We start from the raw sequence: 18,589 nt of genomic DNA on the forward strand, positions 1-18,589 counted from the left end.
TGGTGTTTCCTTGAAACAGTTAATTCATGGCTGGTACTACATTTTAAGGAAAAAACTAGATTGAACTGCATGTTTGCACAAAACCTGGCAGACTAATGTTCTGGTCTGTGAAAATCTTGCAGGTGTCATAATTATCAAATTTTTGGTTGGTTTTTAAAATCTTGCTAACCTCAGAAGTTGCACACCATCTTGGGTACCTTCCCAGAAATGTGCAACACTACAGGTCCTGTTAGCTCTGCTGTACTTCTTAGGACAGAGAGATAATATCCTTTTTTGAAGAAGGAAAGCCCTTGAAATGCATAAACATTGTCTTCCTTTGTGCATTAAAATAACAGGATCTAGACAGTGATAAGAGATTATTTCTGGGAAGCAAATGTCTAGCACTAACTCAGAAAGAGGTTTTATTTGTTTGTTTTTAATAGTGAGCAGGTTGCGAGTTTCTTTAAATCAGAATCCTGAGTTCATAAATCTTAAGACTGGAAGGGACTGCTTATTCTGACTTTCTACCTTTGGCATTTCATCCAGAAGTACCAGCGGGTAAGATAAAAAGATGACATAGACAGCCATCTGGATACTATCAAATAGAATCTGTTCAGCTGTACGGCTGAGCTAAATAAGAATACTTCTTAAAGTCACATTATCAAAGGCTAATTCAGATGGCACTGAATTCTCTTTCCTTAAAATGTTACCTTAATTTATTGTGGTAAGGGGTTTAAAGTAAGCTGTATTGGTGTGTTGCAAACAAACTTTGGACCCAATTTTGCCTATGCTTAAAAATTCTTGGATGCATCCAACTAAAATAGTGATGCAAAATGTCATTTTTGTCCACTTTATTCCTCATTGACATTTGTGGACACAAAGCAGGTGTCTTAGGATCTTAATTTTTTTCTATGTGAGCCTTCAGTGGCAAAAGGGCAAATTGCAAAATTGGACTTGTAAAATTCTTTTAACGCCAGGTTTTTCTGTGGTGAAAAATGGGAAGTGGGGTAGGTGTTACTAAGTAGCATCAGAGAGGGAGGAAATAAGTAGGAGGTTAACTGGTCATCTGCTTCTTGGAAATCTGTTTTAAGAAAATGGAATTACACTGGGACTATTCTTGCATTAAGTTCTGCAGATTTGCGGACCTAGGGTACTGAGATAGGGATTATTGGTTTGTATGAGCCCATTCATTGTGTAGGTCTCATCCATTAGATGGACAAGGTATTTTTCTGAATAGTGCTCTTGGATGCAAAGCAGTCTCCATAGCTTGACTTGGAACAGAGCAGCAGTGTCCTGTTGATCTAATTCTCTGTTCCCGGATGCCTCTTTGTCTGTCCTGCTGATGAGTTCAGAGGAGTCCTGTCAACAGTGGAAAGGCCACTCTAGGCCTAGGTAGATCTATGCTGTTCAGGTAGTTTAAAAAAGAAAAATCCAAGATCAGAGTAGTTTCAGGAAATAAAAATTAAGCTGAATTCTGGCAAAATGGTTTCTGCATTTTTACATGCTTTTGGAAAGCTGTGAGCTGCAAGACAGAATCTAGAAGTATGTTGAACTAAAAGGCCGTGACTGTATAGCTCTAAATAACTTGTTTGGAGCTTCCTTGCAGCCCTGTCCCGTTTTGTCCTGCAGAAGGTAGATGAGCAGGTTGCATCTTTGGTGGAATGTGTATGGGTTTGTCAGAGCGGTCCTGTGATTGGGGTGCCAGCTGCCTGCAGAGAGTCCGACTCCAAGCTTATGGGCAGGTCAGAACATTTCCTCTAAGTGCACGTTCTTACGTGTTTGGTTCAGATAGAAGCCTTTTCAGGGCCTTTGAATCACTCTCACGAAGCATAAAGGGACAACGTCTGTCCTTTGTCTCACTTCTTACTCTGAGGAGGAGATTTGGGACTAGCTTTCAGTTATATTGGGAGGTGCTGATGATACCTTAAAGCATTTAAACTTGATCAGTTTGCTAGCAATCTTGAAAGAAAAAACACCAGTAGAGAAGAATCAGACTATGCTTGTTGCCATTTGTGTTTGGTACACCAGTCACAGCCGCAGTGCACAGAGCCGCACACAAATGCTCTTTAGCACATAGACTGCCTAGTTCAACACAGGATAGCAAGAAAGAGAGAAATAGGAAGAAGAAACAGAGCTGATGGCAATAGTCCTTGTTGTGGAGGTAGCTAGCAGCAGAGGACTATGGAAAACAGCTAGTATAAGGGCACTGGGACTGCAATTACTCATACGAGAGACCAAAGTTATCTGCCTTTTACTTGTTATACTGCACCACTTACATTCTGACATACTGTCAGTTTCTGGAAGATCATAAGAAAATCATTGTATGCTGTGCAATCCAAAAAAGATAATTAGCAAGAATTGTGGTGTAAACAGCCATTAAAAATTCATTATAACATCTTTTTAACTGTAGTAAACATGTCTAGCAGTAGATTCTCTTATGACTTCGCTTATTATATTTGTTGCCATATACTGAGTGAACTCTTGAACCTGATTTTTAAAACGGTATGCTCCATATAATCGCTCAGCAAGAAGCTTAAGGTTTCTTTCTTTAGTCCTCTGAAAAGAGGTCAAGTGCTGGTGAGAGAGTGCTGGATCGATGGCCATGAAAACCAAAGCTGCTGATGGCTGGAGCAGTTACAGTGTGGGCAGCAGCAGTGTGAAGATCTGTTGAAGCAATGTGCCTTGGTCCTGCTGCAGAGAAGGTGGTGGCTTGTCACTTGTCTTTTTAGCCCTACAGGAGACAGGCAGAAGCTCTATGAAGCTTTGACAGCTGTGCTTGGACACTGTCAGTACAAGGCTGCCATGTGTTTTTTAGGGCTTGTTTGGAATATTTAGCACCTGAAATATGTTTCTGCTTCTGTTCAGATAAAGCATATCAAATGTATTTATTAGTAGCTGTTTAGAATAACAGGTTCTGTTTCAAGTATTAGCTATTTTCTGTCTTGATCATATTTCCAACAAACCATCTGACCTTGAGCAAATTATTTAACCTTTGCTTCTTGTTTCTCTGTTCACAAAGCGGGGAGATGATTGCTTGACTACTTTGCTATTCTTAGTCTGGTTGTTAAATAATAGATGTTTGTTCTGCTGAAGTATGACAAGTTTTAGAAGCAGTTTGCTAGTAGGTGCAAGTTACATTGCCATTGGCATAGCCTTTTTTACTTCGATTAGAGTATAGTTATCTATAAATACTCAAAATGTGGAAAGAAGTATTAGGATCAGTCCATGCTCTCTAAAATAGTAGTCTTGCAAAAAGCTTGCAGCAGTGCCCCTGGCCTTGAGCTCCTCTTCACCAGAACTGGAGGACAGAAATAACCTGTAATTCTGCCTTCATTGCGGAAATGTGAAATAGTTCAAATTTGAATGCTGTTTTTCACTGAGTTCATTTCAGAAGTGGTAACTCTGCTAGTTGTTCCTTAGTATATTCTTCCTCTATCTTATTTGAAGTTTGGCCTCGCTAAATATTTTCTTCTTTAAAACAATCCAGACAAAGTACATTCCCTGGAGTTTTCCCATGGTAATCCCTTTTGACAACTTTAGGATGAAACTTCACTAATGTTTGTGACCTGACAGTAGGTCAGCAGTCAGAGAAAACCACATAGAGAGAACCAGTCTTCCAAGGTCAGGAAACCTTAAATGATATTCTGTGGTTCTGGAGACTCACGTTCAAATCTCTGGGTTCTCTGGTTCAAGCAGGAACATGAATAAACTCACGTTTCCTATAACACATATTAAGTCTTTAACCACATTCTATGTTGAACTGATCTTTCTGTGCGGTGAAAAGTTTCAGTGTCTAGTTAGTGTCTCTCAGAATGGAACCAGATGTCAAAACCTGCTATTTTCATGTAAAAAAAAAAACAAAACCAAAACCCACAACATTTTGGCCATCCTGGTTTATTTCACAGCTGTTTATTTGCTCTATCAAAATGCCTGTTAGAATGAAAAAGCAAGTTGCATCTGTTCCTAAGAGATCCTTGTTCTGTGTCTGTCTTAGCAAAAGGACAGATTGATTTGGAGCAGATCTGTGTGGCCACTGATAACACAAATATAAATGGATCTCTGGTTTAATTTGTTTGCTACATATTTTGTGCATTTTAGCAAACTATCTATATTTGGTAACTGTCAAAACAAAAATATCTGCTCCTTTATATGTTACTGAAGAGATTTCTGCTCCTTTATGTTACTGAAAGTCTTTGCTTAGCTGTGACTTGAGGTTTCTAATTCTTTGTCCTTAGTTTTTCTGTCTCAGAATATAAGATCACTCAGATATTTTGAGTACTTGATATATTTTTGGCTAAATTGAAGCCAAGTTGTGAAAATAAGGATGAACACTGCTTGCTCCCCATCTTCACTGCATCTTCCTTTATTTAATGTGGTTCCAGTTACAGGAGATAAATACAACATGTGAAGACCAAGAGTAACAGAGGTGGTGCTTTGTGATGGCTTTACACCTCAGTCCTGCAAGCAGTTTAGCATGCTTATGCATTTTTTCTAATGCAGCTTCAAGAAATATGGCTTATAAATAGCCTTTTGAGAATTAGATAGTCTTCATCTGATTTGATAGAACCAGTCAGTCAATCAAGATCAGGAAACTTCAAGCAAAATTTTTACTTATATCCTTTTAAGTAGCGGAAAAGGATTCCCCAGACGTTTTACATTCTGTATGGGTTTTAAAGCTACTGTAGCATAAGCTTTAATGGGCTATGCAAAGGGGAATTTGTCCAAGATGGTGCCAGCATCGCAGTCTTCCTTTTGGTACTGTGACTCTTTTCCACTGTATTGGCCTATTTTTTCTACACTGTTGACCTATTTGGGGGGTGGTGATGGAGAAAATTTATAGTATATTTTGTGTTCTTGTTTCTTTATATTCATTTCCATATGCATCCAACTTAGCACAAAGAAAAACTCAGGATGAATGGATCTTTTTCTTCTTGGGCAGTAGTCAGTAGGCCAGCTGAAATGTTCCTCCACTTTCCCAAATTCTTTTTTAATTACATTAAGAAATTTGAAGGTTTTGATACTTTGAACAGTTGCAGTAACAGAGTTATTACTGAATTCACCAGACCTTTAGCACTGAGAACTGGTGGATGTCAGCTGAGGTTGAAGAAGACATTGTACTTACTGAGGTTGTAAACCCAGTTTTGAGAGTTTTAGACATGTTTAGAGAAAACAGCCTAAGTAAAACACAATGTTTAACAAACTTTTAAACTAAATAAAACATGTTTCTGGAATCTACTTGCACTGACTGTCACACTCCATCTCTTCGCTGCCACTTCTTCAGTTTTAAGATGATTTTCTCTAAATAGATTCAGTCTCATCTAATAAGCTTAGGTTTATCTAATTATCACCCAGGTAGGATTACCTCTGTGAACTGCCCGTGACTCCTGGCTGCGTATTAACTCTCCTGTTTCGAGGAGGTCCTGCCTCGCCGGGGCTTCCCCACAGCCATCGCTGGAAGCTGGAGGAGTTGTGCAGAAAGTGCTGCCTGGGGCCAGGCGTGGAGAGGAGTGGGGTTTGAGTGAAAACAGTGAGATAACATCGCTGTCCAGCCGCTTCTGCTAAGAATGTGAGAAAGCCATAATCCTCAGCTGCCTCAGCTCTAGAGATGCAGTTTTGCTGATGAGAGCGTCACTGGCTCGCTTGCATCCTTTAGAAAAGGCTCTGCTAACATAATTCCAGTCAAATTTTTTCTCTACACATATATTGTTGGGGTTTTTTTGTTGTTTTTTTTAATTAGGGGGTTTAATGGATGGGGTCTGCATAGCAGTGCCTCCACAGCTCAGGCAGGGCCCTTCCACGCAGCCCCTTCCTTCTGCCGGGACACAGCAGAAGTTGATTCAACTGCAGTGGGCACTGAGACTACTTCAGTATTTTTTGGTGAAATAATAATCAGTAATTTTTGATGAAATAAGGTTCTTCTACAACCTTGCCCGTTATGTTGCACTCTGGCACATTAGATTTGCAAGTGAGAGGTTGTCTTCCACCTCAGTGTCAGAGTCATCGGGGGTTTTTTTTGTTTTGCCTGGGATGCTTTTGCAGCTTGGATTAGCACTTACCATGCAAGGTAATCTCAGCCGAACCGCATCCTTTGATGTGCTGCTTTGGCATTTGCTGTTTAAAACAAAAAGCAGCTAAGTTCCTCAAAGAAGAGGAGCTCTAATAAAGATGTGCAAATTTTCTTGCAGTTGTTAAATTTCTATCTTTTCATAAATAAATGATTAATTTTCTGTAAATTTTTTCTTTGAAGAATGTTGATCTTTTCAATAATGGGTTTGTTAAAGGAAAACCCACCAGTCCAAATGCTGTGATTTATGCAGGAAAGGAAGAACAGAGAATTTGACAAAACGCACCCATTCAGAAATACCTCTCTGGATATTTGGTGGTCTGAGCACCACTGCTGTGTAAGCTGCTGTAGAGCCACGCAGAAATTGGTGTCAGCAAATTTTAGGAGTTTGTCAGAGGGAAAAGAAAAAACCCCAAATATTGTTGCTTGCTGCAGCTTATAAAAGCAACAAATCCAGTGTCTGTTACCTGGTTGCTGCTGGAAGTGTTTCTCTTGGCTCTGAGAACGTCTGTTGCATCACTGGTGGCCCAGTTCTGTGGAGCAGTTTTGCGGTGGGTTTAGACAGCGGGGATTAGCGAGCCCCCGTGCTCTCCCAGCGCCCTTCCCCGGACAGCATGTCCCGCCAGTCCTTGCCCGGAGTCTGGGGACAGGGAGGGGACCGTGCGTTGGATGCAAAGCCAGTGGAGGGGAAGTGGGAGCTCACCTCTCTCTAGTACTGCTGTTAATTTTGTGCCAGCTGAAGCAAGGTGGATCTGGACATGACTGGGATGGGTAGGGAGCCCCGGTTTGAAGTGAAGTTTAGGTTTTTAGTTTCCCCGCTCTCTATTCTGCTTATTGCTGAAGTAAACAGCCAGGTCTCACTACCTGTCGGTCCCGCTCTCTTCTTTTCTCTTCCTTTTGGAAAAGGTTACGTTGGCAATAAGACACCAGTAAAGGAAAAGAGAATTAACTGTAATCCAAAAGCTGTATTCTGACTTAAAAAGGGATCATGTGAGTCTTTGGCTCTGTACTGATGGTGCACCACCTCCTGCATTGCTTCTACAGCATCTTCCTGAAGGAGAGCCCATTTGCTCCTTGGTGCATGGCTTTACTCGCACTGCTGCTGAGCAGGCCTGAACATATTACCACAACTGATTTTCCTAGTATTTCTAAGTCCATGTAGCTGGTTTCACATGACCAAAAGCTAGTCTGTATGTAGCAATCACTGTTTGCATACACCAGGTAAAACTCACCCTTGTGTCAGATCCTCAGCTGGTATCCTCTGGAGGAGGAGTCCGGCATCACTGAGATTCGTGTTAACTGAATGGCTTGTCTTCAGTACCTGTTCAATAACTCTGATTTCCAAAGGAAACAAAAAAATACGTGTGTATGTAGATAGATTTTAAAATGTCTTCATTGAAGTCTGTGACACTTAACTATTAATATATAGTGGATCACAGGAACAGGTCTGACATCCCGCATTGTTACAGCATAGCAGTTTTTTATGCTGCGTTCTCAGAGGTGCTTCATGTGTGCTCTGAGAAGACAAAGTTTTCATGTTACATGTCTGGTTACAGAAGTGATCTGTTACTGACATTTTTCCAGATTCTGCTTTTGTTGCATGTGAATTTTGTAATGGTGACAAGTGCTTTCTAGTGTGTGACGGTGTGCAAATAAAATAGAAAATCACATTTCTAGTCCCAGAGTGCTCAGTCACATTCTTTCACATAAGTAAATATTTTCTTGTTTAAAATTACATTATTTAGTCATACACTGTCAGATGACAGTTTTTAGCTGTCAAGCTCAACTCTTATTGTTTGCTTTTTCTCCCCATGCCTCCCCCTACCCTTTTTTTTAACCAAAACACCTTTGTTATCTAGCAAGAAGTTGAGAAGTTTACAGACCTAGAGAAACTCTACCTCTACCTTCAGCTGCCTTCGGGTCCCAATAATGGAGACAAAAGGTATGTGTGTGAGTGTGTAAACGTAAGCAGCTAGTACTGAAAACTTACTTTACTTCCTGTGGCACTTATCTGCTGAGGAACCATTCACATTACGTGTTTGGTAGCAGAAGCAGTCTTTATTAAACATTAAGGACTCTTCTTTTCCTGAAGATTTTTTTTTTTTTTAACTTTGGAAACTTCAGTGCATGAATAGCTTGTAAACATAAACCTCCTAAAATGCAAGAGTCATCAGAGAAAGTGTTTCGTAGCCTAAGTGTAATTGTTCCTTCGCTTTTTATGTAGGAAGTGATAATATAGCAACACAAATGTGGTAGTGGGGGAAAGAAGGAACTAATAGTATTTCTGGTAACATTTGTTTGACTAAAGGAAGGTCTAGAAAACCAGCCCACAGATCACAACATCACAAAATTAGTATATGTTCCCAGTAGAATGGTTATAGGCAGGCAGGTGCCTACAGGAAGCACTCTGAGCACCTGCTGGGAAAGTTGGGTGTTTCCAAAAGGCAGCTGGCAAAGTGAGTGTGCAGAAGCTTAGAAGTGGTCAGTAAGGAACAATAAATTCAAGAGGGGAAGTAGGTGAACTCTCACACATCACTGTCTACTCACAGCTGTGTATCAGTCAAGAACTAGAGTGTGGAGTCTCTTTGTTAAATTGTGGATGAAAGAGGGAGATAACTGCTGCCCACGCCTCAAGAAACAGCTCAATGTGTGAGATACTGGCCCTCGTTGTCTCTGGTGTCTCTCCACCTGTGTAGGCAGACAATTATTAAGTCTTCTAACTGAGGAGGAGCTGTGGAGCGAAGTCTTCATTGGCACTGCTTCTTGTTTCACTAGCGATCAGATCTCCATGTCGTCCAGCCGTGCCCAGCAGATGCACGCCTTCTCGTGGATACGGAACACCTTGGAAGAGCACCCTGAGACATCCCTTCCCAAGCAGGAGGTTTATGATGAATACAAGTGAGTGCTCCCAAACTGGATCCATACATCTGGCTGTAGCAAGCGTAGATAGTTCTGTGACACTAGCTCTACAGGTACTCCACTGATGTACAGGTACAAGTGCATATAGCAGAACAAGGCCTTGTATTCTAATGTACCTGAGAACGTACTAGCTACAGTGAGGCAAACTGTATTCATTATTTCTGCCACTGAAGATACGACTGTGATGTTTAAATTGTGCATTACATATGCTGAAGGAAAGGTACAAGTATTTCTTAACAAGTAAATACCTGTATGAATATTGTTTTTGTTTTGTGGACAGAGCGGCACAGGTAAAAAGCACCAGTTACTATCTTACAGTACATTTTGGTCTGCTTGTATATACATACGTATATGACTGCCTCGACAAGGATGAGGGGTTGAATTGTTCCTCCTGGAAATGCAGCTATTTTGCACATAAGATCTAGGCCATCACACCTTTCGTTCTGGAATAATGCATAAATATTGGAGCTTCCTGCAGCAAACCTGATCTCTACAGAGGCACAGTGTATCTGAATATGTATGAAACCAGTAACCAAGGCCACTGAGAGTCTGTGTTGTCAGGTCTCAAAGCTACCATGTAACAAGAAAGCGATTAGAAGCAAGGGAGAGGGAGCTGTCTGATGGAAGTTGGATTTGAATTCATTTACAGAACATTCCCCATGGGGGAGGGGGGAAATAATCATCCTCAGCCCAGTTGCCTGAAGATGAATAACAGATTTATGATCTAGTATGAATATTTCCATAATCTAAACGATTACAGTAATTTGCAGCGAGCTGAATCCCTTCACCTCCTAAGTGCCTACAGGATTCAGCCCTTAGTAATTGTTATTGCAGGGTTGCCGTCTGCAAATACCTCCTTTTAATTAACTCTCTCTGGTCAAGTTTTTTACTCTAACTGAGCTGAAGCATGATGGCATTCGCTTGCCTGGGGTTGGTAAACATGCACACACCTATTTCTGAAACCTTGCCATCAACTGGAGCGGTGACACAGCCTGGAAATATAGCCAATGGCACAGACGTGCTGGGGTGGCCAATCCCCGAGCAGCAGCCGCTCGCGCAGACACAGCAACAGCGGCAGCTGCTGTGCGGGAGAGAGATGGAAGCGTTATTCTTAACTATATTTCTTATTAAATAATTTATGGCCTGCTTCAGCAACAAATCTGCTTGGCTTCCATGCTGTGCCAAGCTGCAGATGCCCGGAAAAATCATCATCTACAGATTGTGGAGTGTGAAATTTGGATGGCTTTTGTATGTAGCTGCATCAAGTATTTGTGTATTGTATTTTTTTTCCTAACAAAATAAGGGTGGTAAGCAAATATTCAGGAAAATATCAAATGTTTGGAATCTGTTCTCCTTTGAAAGCATCTGTTCTGTTTTTAAAACATTCAGTTTCTTTGAATATTCTCATGAGTTATTCTTGCACACCAAAGGAAAAGTAGTCTTGGAGTGGGAGGTGGGGAACAGGCATATAAATAGATAAGAGAGTTAGTTTTGATAAGTCATTTTTCTTTACCTAAGGGTGTTAAGATCTCTCAAAACTCACTTCTGTCATATTAACAAGTTACCATTTCTCTCCTCTGTGTGTGAAGGTAGATGTTGCATGAACTCACAGTGAGCAAGCTTATGCACTCTGCATGTACAAATCAAAGTTACAAGGCTTCAGAAGAGTGCTGCATCATACCAGCATCTCAACTCCTGCTGTAAATTTTGGTCAAAATAAATCTTGCAAAACTATTGGGCTTCTGCATCACCTTTCATGCGTGGTTTTTTTCCTGTGAAGAGGGAAAGACAGAAGCTTGCACTCCACACAAGTCCACCATTGGCAAGTGTTGATAGCGTTTCCAGCTTCTCCACATTTCAGTAGCCTCTTCTCGCTGAGCTTATTTGACACATTGACTGTTCTTTCTGTTTTCTTACTCTTCTGTTTAATTGTGAATTCATGTCTCTAACTGGATAAAAGTGAATGGATTCATCTCCCTTTTGAAAGAGATAAAACAAATGAAAAATGCATCATAATATAAGGCAGTAGCACTTGGGAAGGTTGAGAGCTTGCAGCTGAATTTCAGAAAGGAGGTAGATGAGAGCTCGTTCACCTCTCTTGTTGGTGCTGTGATGCTGCTTGCACTGACAGAATACGCTGGGCTGTAAGAAGCTGTGTTTCTGTTGGGCACACGCGGTTCTTCTGCCAGCTTCCTCTGGGAGTTATGGGGAAATACAGTCTGGAAAATATTATGGGAATTCATGGGGAGCTGCCTAACATCTAGCCTGCAGAGAATGGATGCTGCTTCCCATCAAATCCTTTCAATGTTTTCTTGTAGTCAGCTTTACTTGGATATCTTCTCCCTATTAGTAAACACCCTTCTGGAGGCAGCCAGGTGTAGATTTAGCTGAGTTTAGAGAATTAGGATTTCGAGTCTAAGTGCAGTCCTGCAGTACTTACGCAGACAAAATCCCTACTTGCCTACAAAATGATTTGTTGGGCCTTCAGTAAACACTTGGGTCCTCTTATCTTGCTTCTGCTGCAGTGGCACAAGGAAAGTCAGTCATTCATATTTAAGTTTGGTGCCCTGAAGATTCACTTGATACGCTTAATATGGATTAGGAGGTCTTTGAGTCATCCCGTATCTCTTTCCTTTAGTCTGTAAGTCATTAATTCTTGCTTTACTGGCTGCTGGGCCACTTGATGCCACCTGACGCATAGATTATGTGCACTAAGTGTTAAGAATGTTAACCAACAAGTTAGAAGAAGAATATTCTAACAATAGGTAGCACAGAAGAGGGCAGTAGGTGTAGCAATACCATGTCTATTAAATAAAAGACAGAAGATACATACTAATCTTGTTTGATAGCACTTAACCAGTGTTTTTATATAAAACTCCCTGATAGGAACAGGATGGGACCTATTGTGTTGTAGAGTCCAGGCCTCTGTCATAAGCAACTACCTATATATTCCTTTTAAAAGCCGATCAAACTCCATCTAAAGCAATTGTTTCCCACCTCTGCTGCTGCTCTTGGGAGTCTGACCTGCAATTTCATTTCTCTAATGGTTTTCAGACATCTAGTTTCCATCCTGCCTGATTTTTGGGACTCATTTCTGTGCCAGCGTTGTTCGTCAGCTTAATGAGAGCCTACCTCTTACTAAGGTTCTTCGCTCTAACCATTTTTAGAGACAGTTGTTTTGCTGGATTGGATGAGCCAAGATCTTTGTTTCGTTTCATGCAATAGGTTCTTTATCGCTTCCTATTCATAATGTTTTTTCTGCCCAGGAAGCTATGTAAGCTGGGCTGCATAGCCTGACTGTCTTCATTAGCTTTTTGGTTAATCTTTTGTTGTGGTTTAATTCAGGTGCACTCCCAGTGTATTTTATGTCTTGAGTATGTTTAATTTGAAGATCTTACCAAAAAAAAAAAAAAAAAAAGGCCTTTTCTCCTTATCATGTAGGGGAGTGCTGTACAATGGAACGTAAGCAACCGCGTGTCCATTGTCGTTCCTGTCTCTGTGTAGATCTTCCCTCCCCCCATCTGATTCCCACCCACCCACCCTTCAAATAAGCAAAACAGCTCCTGGGCTCAGCGATGTGCCAAGAGTGCAAGTAGCAGAGAGAAGAGCTTCAGGGAAGAGACTCCTGGTATGTGTTGTCAAGTCAATGAGAGACCACAGATGGACATGGAGGGTTCTTGGCTGAGCCGGGAGGAGGAGGGGTCATATGGGATGATCTGTCTGAAAACTGAAATTACATGATAATAACAATAGCTCAGAAATCACAAGCTTGCAGGAGCTGCCAGTATGGATAGGAGGGGACCATGTGAATGTATGTTTTGCTGCTAGCAAGTAACTGTCTTGAAACAGATGTGCTAGACTTGAGGAACGGATGGGGGTTTTTTTTTTTCTTTTTTTTTATTTATTTATTTTTTCCTAGGGAGGGAATAATTTTAACTTTAAAGTTGATTGATTGGTAGGTCCATAATCCTCTTGGTTTGCTGTTTTGGTTTTTTTTTATTTATTTTATTTTGCTGACATTGTTGAGTTTCAGTCAAAGATACTGCTGACTGTGGCAGAGAAATTCAGAGAGCCCTCCATTGCATGCTAGTTGAGACTTGAAGTCCTGTAATCAGCATCAGAAGGTGACAAAGACCCACCGTTTAGGAATTTTCAGAGTAAAGTTAAAATCCATTGGAGCCTGGCAAGATGCAAGGGGGAAAAAAACCGCAATGTGATTCCTAAGAGGATGCAGCAAGGCAGAAGTATTTCTTTGTATTAACTTCAAAGGGACATATCCGGAATCCATATTCTATGACTGACATGCGATGAAATGAAATATGTTGGTATATAAATTGGATAAAACCCATACAGAAACTAGACTAATGGCTGACTGTATACCAAGTTGTAGGCAACATCTCCTGGTTTGGACAGAGTGGCCTGGTAGCTGGGGGAAGCGGGCCTACACAAGCTCTGCAGGGAAATAGCCGAACCAAATAGCATAAATCTTGCTGTTTATCATGATCAAAATCGTAACATTTGTGGTGGTGCTTTGCAAGTGGAGGATACCTACATAGAGCCAAGGTAAAAGCAGCAGATACTTGCTCTGTAATAACTAGTATTTTTACAGAGAAAATAAATGCAGTGTAAGTATCTCAAGAAGTATATACTGCTTTCTGTAGAGCTACAGTTTTCAGAGAAGACATTTTGACTGGCCTACTTGGATACAAATGCCATCGCTAATTGTTACTGTTTTTACTAAGTGATGCTGGGAATGAAACATCTGTTTCAGGAGTGCTGCTCTTTCTTTCTTTCTTTCGTCCCTCCTTCCGTCCTGAGCAGAGATTTGTTTGCGTGTATGTACCTGATCAGAGTAGCAGGCAACGTGGCGTATGAAGTTACTGTTTTTCTGCTCTCCTGCTGATGCCCACACAGGATTGCGTACAGTCACCTCTTCTTTTCAGAGACAGGTTGTTTTTGAGTGTTGCTGGTAAGACTTCTCAGGGGAAAGGAGGTCACTGCTGTCTGGTACTGACTCTGACTGTAGGAAATCTGAATGAGAATGCTTTAATGGTATGTTTTGGGCCTTAGCACGTTCACATCTGTGAAATACCACAAGGCTCTTGAACAAAAGGCAATGTGGCATTCATATCTTTGTGCAGCCTTAACCACTTGCTGTGTAGGTAAACCTTCCAGAGCAGTTCCCGGTTTTCTTCTCTGCTTTTATGTTTTTCCAGAACATTCATGTTTTGCAGCGAAATGAACAATTCTTGTTCTCTGCCTCAAGGAGATATTTTTTAAATATCTCAGATGTTGAAACAAAATTCCTTCTGCTGTTTTTGAGAACTGAAGACAGATAACAATGCCCATTTTACTAGAATAAGTAAACTTAGTAAAATAATTACCTCTTGTTGCTTTATTGCCGTATATCATCAAGTTGTATACTCAGTCACACGAAGATCTACGTATGCAGAGGCAGTTGAAGTCTCTGTTAACATAGGACGTTAATGAATATAAGAATGTCTATAATTAAGCAGCTCTTGTAGTTCAGTAGTGGTACAGTGGTAAGAGGACTAGGTCCTCAGTACATGTTTATGTTGCACCTATAAAGGTGAAGCTGATTCCCTGGGAAGGTATGTTTTGGTGAATTCAGTTCTGTTAAGCTCTATTAAATTGACGTAGTGTAGGCAGAATCTTTCTCTGGACACTGACAAATCTCTTACCTACTGCTTCTCAAATATTCCTGCAGGACTTCAGGCCTTACCACACTCAAGCTATGCTTCTGGCTAGAACAATGTCTCTGCTTTTATTATGTCCTAAAATAAGTGAATTGAAACATATGCTTCAAACCAAGTTGTGGAGTAAATCTTAACTGTGCTCTAGATAATGCCACTACTTGTTATGTCTCCACATGACTTGTCTTTGAACTCAGTAGAGAACAAGGCAAAAACTGTGGTATTAATAGCTCTGTTTATACATTTTTAATGCATTCAGTTCGTTGTGGATAGCTTCATTAATGTTAAATGTTGTTCTAAATATGGATGTGTATAAGTGTTTTCTTTTGAAAACCTTTGATGGAGTCTAGGATGCAGGCTGGCCTCTTGTATTAACTTTGATTCCATTCACGCTTTCTTTCTCTTTGTTGCAGGAGCTATTGTGACAATCTTGGCTACCACCCACTAAGTGCTGCTGACTTTGGAAAGATCATGAAAAACGTCTTTCCAAATATGAAGGCCCGTCGTCTAGGCACAAGAGGCAAATCAAAATATCCTTTGCTAGAACACTTCTCAGTAACTTCTGCAGTTGCCTGGAGATCATCTGTCGTTATGGCTTAACTACCAGCTAAATGTAGAAGTAATGTTAAATAAAAAATGCAGACACTTTCCCAACGTTCTTTAAAAATTATTAATTGCGGCAGTGTTAGGTTGCAAGGTGTAACTTCGGAAACAAGTACTTAAATTTAGGTTCTGACGTTTAGTTGTCACAGCAGTGAGGAATCAAAGAAGCTTTATCATTTAGTGCAAAGGGAGATATTGGAATAAAGGAACTTGCCTTATATATGTGCAGTAACTAATATTTTATTGGTAGTACAGCTCAGAATTATCAGAACATTTCTTGGGTTTATATTATACTTGTGCGCACCAGTAATTTAAAAGTTAGTTGTAAAGCCGAAGATCCTTCTTAAGCTGTGCTACAGATATTTCATAAAACTGCCTCTCCTCAACCGTTAGTATTGCTTGAAAGAGAAGAGGGAACTAGGAAGTCATTACAAAAGCTGACTTCAGATTTGGAAGGCACGATCCAAGCCTTGTCCAGCCGTCAGAGGGGAGAGACGGCTTCCTTCACTGCATGGTGCAGACCTCCTGAGATAGGAAAGACAATTCAGAGCAAGAGCTTCTAGAATGGGGAGCGCTGTCTCTCTCTCTTGACTGCAGAGTCTTGTTCCCTGTGCCCAAAGTTGGAATCTGCCTCCTTCCCTGTGTCAGAGAAATACTCCATCCCAGAGGGTGTGCAAAAACACTACCCCATTTAATTGTAACTTAATACAAAACTTAAAGTACTTAAAAAACTGATGTTGTCATAGTGTAACTAGACATAATTGTTACAGGCAGAACTATACACAGATCTTGGGACAGATTAGTTTATCAATTACTAGGCAGCCACTGTGAAGAATTTGGGGCAAATGCTGTGCAAAAGAGTCTGCTCATACCACTGCTGGTTCTGCTGCTTCAGTGTAGGGGCAAGAAGCTCAGCTAGGAAAGAAATGCAGTAATCGAGTCTAAAGGCTACAAGGATGTGAACTTCTCTCAGGCTTTTCTGAGACTGAGCTGCAGTTTGCCTAGTCTTTAGCACGCTGGGGTGTTCCATTAGAAACCAAAAACTGTTAGTGATTTTCAAAGTAGTTTTTTCATCAGCAAGAATTTTGTCTTTTCCAAGTTGAGAATTACACCTTCCCTTGAGAATCCTTAGAAACCATCGTGAAGTGATGGAACGCCTGCTGCATCCCCCAGGGTCGACTCTTGCTCCGTTCTGACATGCTGGGTAGGCTAAGCCACTGCAGTAAGCAAGGGAGGGAGAGCGTTAAAAGGCCAAAAGGCATCAAGGTGCTTGTAAGCTCTAATTAAAAACCACTCAAAAGAACTAGCGGTAATGATATGGATGCACTGTAATACTGGCCTTTGCCAAGGTAGCATGCACTTACAGAGAGAATTAAATGCTAGTGGGCAGCCCAGAATTATTTGTCTTCCATAGAGGGAAAAAACCCTTCCACGTAGTAGTAAATGGAGAAGTTGTGTGTCAGTTAAATTGTGTCATAAAATACAGTGTTGGATTATCTAGCAGTGGAGTCCAAAATGTAGTAGTGATGTTCTGGATAGAGCTAGAGAAGTTTTAAGGAAGAAATCATATGATGTAATTGTAGCTTGACCCAGGGGATCTCTTTCAGTTCTGTTTCCTAAGTTTCTAATTCAGAATGATTAAAATGTGACCTTATCTCACGCTTACCTGAATACCTAGCCTCCTTACGTTTATTTTACTGTAATTATGCTCCATCCAGGTTAATGCAAGCAAATGCAAACTCCATGGTCTAGGAAAGAGAAATACAGACATATTTACAGAACGTGAAAAGTCAGTGACCATGAAAAAGATTTGTGTGTCACAGAGAAGAGACACTGTATGTGAACTCCCAGAGTAATACTGTGGAGAGGAAAAAAGGCTGATTTGATTTTTAGAGCTATAAACAAGTGAGTAAGAGTAATGGAGGGAGTATATTTTTGTGTACTGATTTGATGAGATCAGAGTAAGAACAAATCTGGGTATTTGTATCCATATTTTTACAGAAGAAGAATTATCATGGGTGGGGAGAGAGCCACAAAAAATGTGTGAAATCTTAGGAAGAAATGTTCTCATCAGTCACTTTAGCTTGTCATGGAGAACTTCTTCAGTTTGTGGAAGTCCCTTAGGAGAAGGAAATGTCAGGAAATTTAGCAAAAAGAGGCAAAAAAGAAGAACTCATAATGAAGTAAAACCTAAATTTGGGAACACGTTTTTTAATAGTGATTAACTTCTGGAAATGTGTTCTCCATCTTGTTTTAGGCCTAGTTTAGGAAGGGAGTTTAGTCCAAATTTTTGTTAATGATTTAAATAGTGAGTAGCTAATTGAAACTACTTGGCGTGGTTTAGTGGTTCTTCTAAGTCATCAAATTAAATTCATCACGCCCAGCATCACTTGCTCCTCTGCATAGATGGAGAAGCCCAATGACCTGCCAAAGAACGCAGCCATTTATAGACTCTTGATTCTGGCTGGCTGTGAGACTATGTTAATGACGGTAATTCTTAGATCTGTTGTTGAGTTTGCTTATAAAGCTTATGAGGGGTATCAGAGGAATTACTGCCCTTCCCTCCTATCCCCCAACTAACAAGCAGAGACGGTTTAGACCTTAATTCTTGTTCACATATTGCTACAGTGGACTGAGGAAGAAGGCTTTTGTGCATATGCCAACACTGCCCAACCTTGACTTTCATAAAACTGGAGATGGGGTATGATATATACTTGCTTATTTATATGTATTTCTGCAAATCAACATTTATTATGGTGTTTTTCTGTCTGAAGTTTTTGAAACACAGTGAAGAGCTGTGTAGTTTTTAAGATTTTTCTTTATGATACTTATTCTGAATCATTGTTTGATGTTTTTCTGTAAAGTTCAGAATGAATTGCGGTGCTATTAAAAAAACTCATTTAGGAGGTGAAGCAGACTCACAGTATTGCCACCCACAAGCTATATCTTTTTAACTCTGATTCTGTTTTGGTTTTACTGTATTTTTTTTTTTAAATGAATGCTAGGGAAGAGGAACCCCAGTGAAAGAAGCAATTCCTGGGTAACAGTGGCTGCTGAGTTGACAAGACTCCGGATGTAGGGAGCATCAACTGTTGGTGGTCCAGATATTAGGATTCTCTCTGCGATTTTCTTCCAGAAATGTCAGCTCCATATAATGCCTTTGGAAACAACCAGTAGATTAATGTTAAGACATTTCATTTTGAATGATACTGATGTTGTGATGTCATTCTCCCAATTTCATGAAAAACTGTGAACATACTTGCTCAACTTTTCGTGTGTTTCTGATCATCATTTGCTCTCTATTTTTGTT

General features: G+C 40.4%; 1 protein-coding gene across 1 annotated transcript in view; it reads left to right on the plus strand.

The window, feature by feature from the left end:
* The window catches only part of RFX7 (regulatory factor X7), a 54,350-nt gene that overhangs the window by 24,309 nt on the left and 11,452 nt on the right, over positions 1–18,589 (plus strand). Inside the window, exons 3-6 of the mRNA XM_050903108.1 lie at positions 7,903–7,985; positions 8,819–8,941; positions 15,090–15,206; positions 17,896–17,980. Coding sequence (XP_050759065.1) covers positions 8,832–8,941; positions 15,090–15,206; positions 17,896–17,980 — 312 coding nt within the window. The 5' untranslated portion in view covers positions 7,903–7,985; positions 8,819–8,831. The remainder of the gene's footprint in view (positions 1–7,902; positions 7,986–8,818; positions 8,942–15,089; positions 15,207–17,895; positions 17,981–18,589) is intronic.

This window comes from Gymnogyps californianus, chromosome 11, assembly GCF_018139145.2.
Source record: "Gymnogyps californianus isolate 813 chromosome 11, ASM1813914v2, whole genome shotgun sequence".
Lineage (NCBI taxonomy): Eukaryota > Metazoa > Chordata > Aves > Accipitriformes > Cathartidae > Gymnogyps > Gymnogyps californianus.